The sequence below is a fragment of the Calidris pugnax genome, unplaced genomic scaffold (genome assembly GCF_001431845.1).
Source record: "Calidris pugnax isolate Ruff unplaced genomic scaffold, ASM143184v1 scaffold782, whole genome shotgun sequence".
Taxonomy (NCBI): domain Eukaryota; kingdom Metazoa; phylum Chordata; class Aves; order Charadriiformes; family Scolopacidae; genus Calidris; species Calidris pugnax.
Window position 1 is genome coordinate 1 of NW_015091573.1, and position 803 is coordinate 803.

The window sequence follows — 803 nt, forward strand, 5'->3', positions numbered from 1 at the left end:
TCCACATCCACATCCCTATCCACATCCATCTGTACAGATAGCTTTGCCTTGCATCCCCAGACGTTTCTTGAGCAGGAAGCCTGGGGAGGAGCAGGGAGGGCAGGATCCATCCCTCACCCGGATGGAGCAGACCCAGGGGCAGAACAGGCTGCCCCAGGAGCCCCCTCTGCATGGCTGGGGGTCCTCCACCTCCTTGCTCCGTGCCTCAGTTTCCCCTCTTCAGTGGTGTGGCTGGAAAAGCTGTCAGCCCCATCCCGGCGGTGTGTGGGGAGGGTGGTAGGGCAGGGGGTGGTGGGGCAGGGGCCGGCCCCCGCCCTGAGGAGGGGACGCTGTGGTCGCAGTACCGCGTGGGGCAGCTCTACACCATCAGCAAGCACAGCCACCAGGAGAGCGAGAAGGGCGAGGGCGTGGAGGTGGTGAAGAACGAGCCCCATGAGGACCCCGTCCACGGCCCCGGCCAGTTCACCGAGAAGCGGGTCCACCTCTCCAGGTGAGGCTGTGGACCCCCCCGGTGAAGGGTGCTGGGCAGGGAGGGGACCCCGGATCTGTGGGGCAGCCCCGTGGTGGCAGGGGACAGCCTCAGCCTCTCTATTTCTCACAACTGCTTTCAGCCCCATCCTTTGAGTTACCAAAGGCGCACATTTGGCGGCCAGTGACTGATGTGTCTGTGCCCCGAGGAGGGCCCATGCACCCCTGTCCTGCACAGGACCTGCTCCACGGGCCATGGGGCAGGGCATCTCCTGGGCCAATTTTTCTTGGCCTCCCTGGTAGATTTGCCAAATGGAGCATTAGTCCTTGATGGG

At 64.0% G+C, this 803-nt stretch overlaps 1 protein-coding gene across 1 annotated transcript in view; it reads left to right on the forward strand.

Annotated features, from left to right (window-relative positions):
- Positions 1-170: 170 nt before the first annotated feature.
- LOC106899850 (cytoplasmic phosphatidylinositol transfer protein 1-like) overlaps positions 171-803 on the forward strand; it is a 9,357-nt gene continuing 8,724 nt past the window's right edge. Inside the window, exon 1 of the mRNA XM_014961776.1 lies at positions 171-490. Within this exon, the coding sequence (XP_014817262.1) occupies positions 171-490 (320 nt within the window). The remainder of the gene's footprint in view (positions 491-803) is intronic.